The 1,244-nt window shown below is 45.9% G+C and overlaps 1 protein-coding gene across 1 annotated transcript; it reads right to left on the reverse strand.

The window, feature by feature from the left end:
* Positions 1–22: 22 nt before the first annotated feature.
* Positions 23–622, reverse strand: LOC107572869 (claudin domain-containing protein 1-like). The gene is made up of 2 exons (XM_016259294.1): positions 433–622; positions 23–354 (listed from the first exon to the last, which is right to left on the reverse strand). Exons 1-2 carry the CDS (start codon positions 620–622, stop codon positions 134–136), a joined length of 411 nt encoding a protein of 136 aa, XP_016114780.1. The 3' UTR covers positions 23–133.
* Between the last annotated feature and the right edge of the window lie 622 nt (positions 623–1,244).

The raw sequence follows: 1,244 nt of genomic DNA on the forward strand, positions 1-1,244 counted from the left end.
CACACACACACACACACACACTCACTCGCCTTTTCTGACTAGCAGGTGTCTCTCTTCAACACACTGATCACATCTATGTACAACAGCCTCAGGGTGACTGTTGGTTTTGAATGTTTTGGATCCGCTGTGGTGATTATGCGACTCTATAGACAGTCATGCGGTAGTAGCTCTGACTGTGGCTGCGATCCGCCCACACCAGCAGCGCAGCGGCCATCATGTGCAGAGGAGACGCGATGAGCGCTAAATACAGTGACCAGCCCAGCGCACCCTCCACGTGATCCGGCAACACAGACACACGGTGCAGCAGATCCATCTCGGCCAGAAAACAGCACACGGTTGCCAGAGAACACAGGCCTGAAGAGAGAGAGAGAAGAGCACAGGTCCAGCACAAGTCTGCTCAGAACAGAACCCCTGCAACGTCGCGTCTCTGACCTGCGAGCAGATGCAGCAGACCGATGAAGAGCGTCGGGCTCAGACTGCCACACAGACATGCACAGAAGCCCAGCAAACCACCAAGCACCACCAGACCCAGAGAGACCAGCGGCAGCAGGAGCTGACAGCGCCACAGATCTGCACAGAGGTTCAGAATGAGTGCGAGGAGCAGCCAAAGGATGAAGCACATTACACCAAGAAAAACTGATATGAGTGTGTGGGCATGAGGCAGGATTTGTGTAAATGTGAATTATGAAATAAATAGTTCAGACTGCATGAGCTGCCGTTGAAGCCAAATGATGACTATAAAAGCACTAGTGGTCAGCTGATATATCACTGATATTTACATTGTTTCATTATTGTGCGAGTTCTACTGTTTGGCTTTCAGAAGTGACTCTTATTGTGAAGCTCAGCAGGTTTCAGACGCACACTAATCTTCAAAAACTGCTGAGGGTGTTTGTTATACTCACTTAAATGGTAGAAGTGGCTAGACTGTTTCTCTTCCCCAAACAGTGAGGTCAAAATATACATTTAATGCATGATCTACAAAAAAGCTGATCGTGATTAAACCAGAAAAATAAAGCTGACCTGATTACAGGAAATGCAGCAGTGTTTAGAAGCAGCCAGAAAATAAAATGCCAAATGATATAAATCCATTAACTGTGTTAAAAACACAGACACAAACAAAGACAAAGCATTCACATTTGATCTGTTCTCATGTGGAGTTTCTTCACCAGTGAGCACTGTTTATATTATTAGCATATTTCTTTTTCTACTGCCTGTCATTTTATTACTGACTGTTTGCTTGTCTT

Source organism: Sinocyclocheilus grahami, unplaced genomic scaffold (genome assembly GCF_001515645.1).
Source record: "Sinocyclocheilus grahami isolate Dianchi unplaced genomic scaffold, SAMN03320097.WGS_v1.1 scaffold1826.1, whole genome shotgun sequence".
In the NCBI taxonomy this organism is placed as follows: domain Eukaryota; kingdom Metazoa; phylum Chordata; class Actinopteri; order Cypriniformes; family Cyprinidae; genus Sinocyclocheilus; species Sinocyclocheilus grahami.

Coding starts and splice junctions, on each gene's coding strand:
- LOC107572869 (XM_016259294.1), bottom strand. CDS start 622: ATGTGCTTCATCCTTTGGCTGCTCCTCGCACTCATTCTGAACCTCTGT. Junction 355..432: donor TCTGCTGCATCTGCTCGCAG/GTCAGAGACGCG, acceptor CTCTCTCTTCAG/GCCTGTGTTCTCTGGCAACC.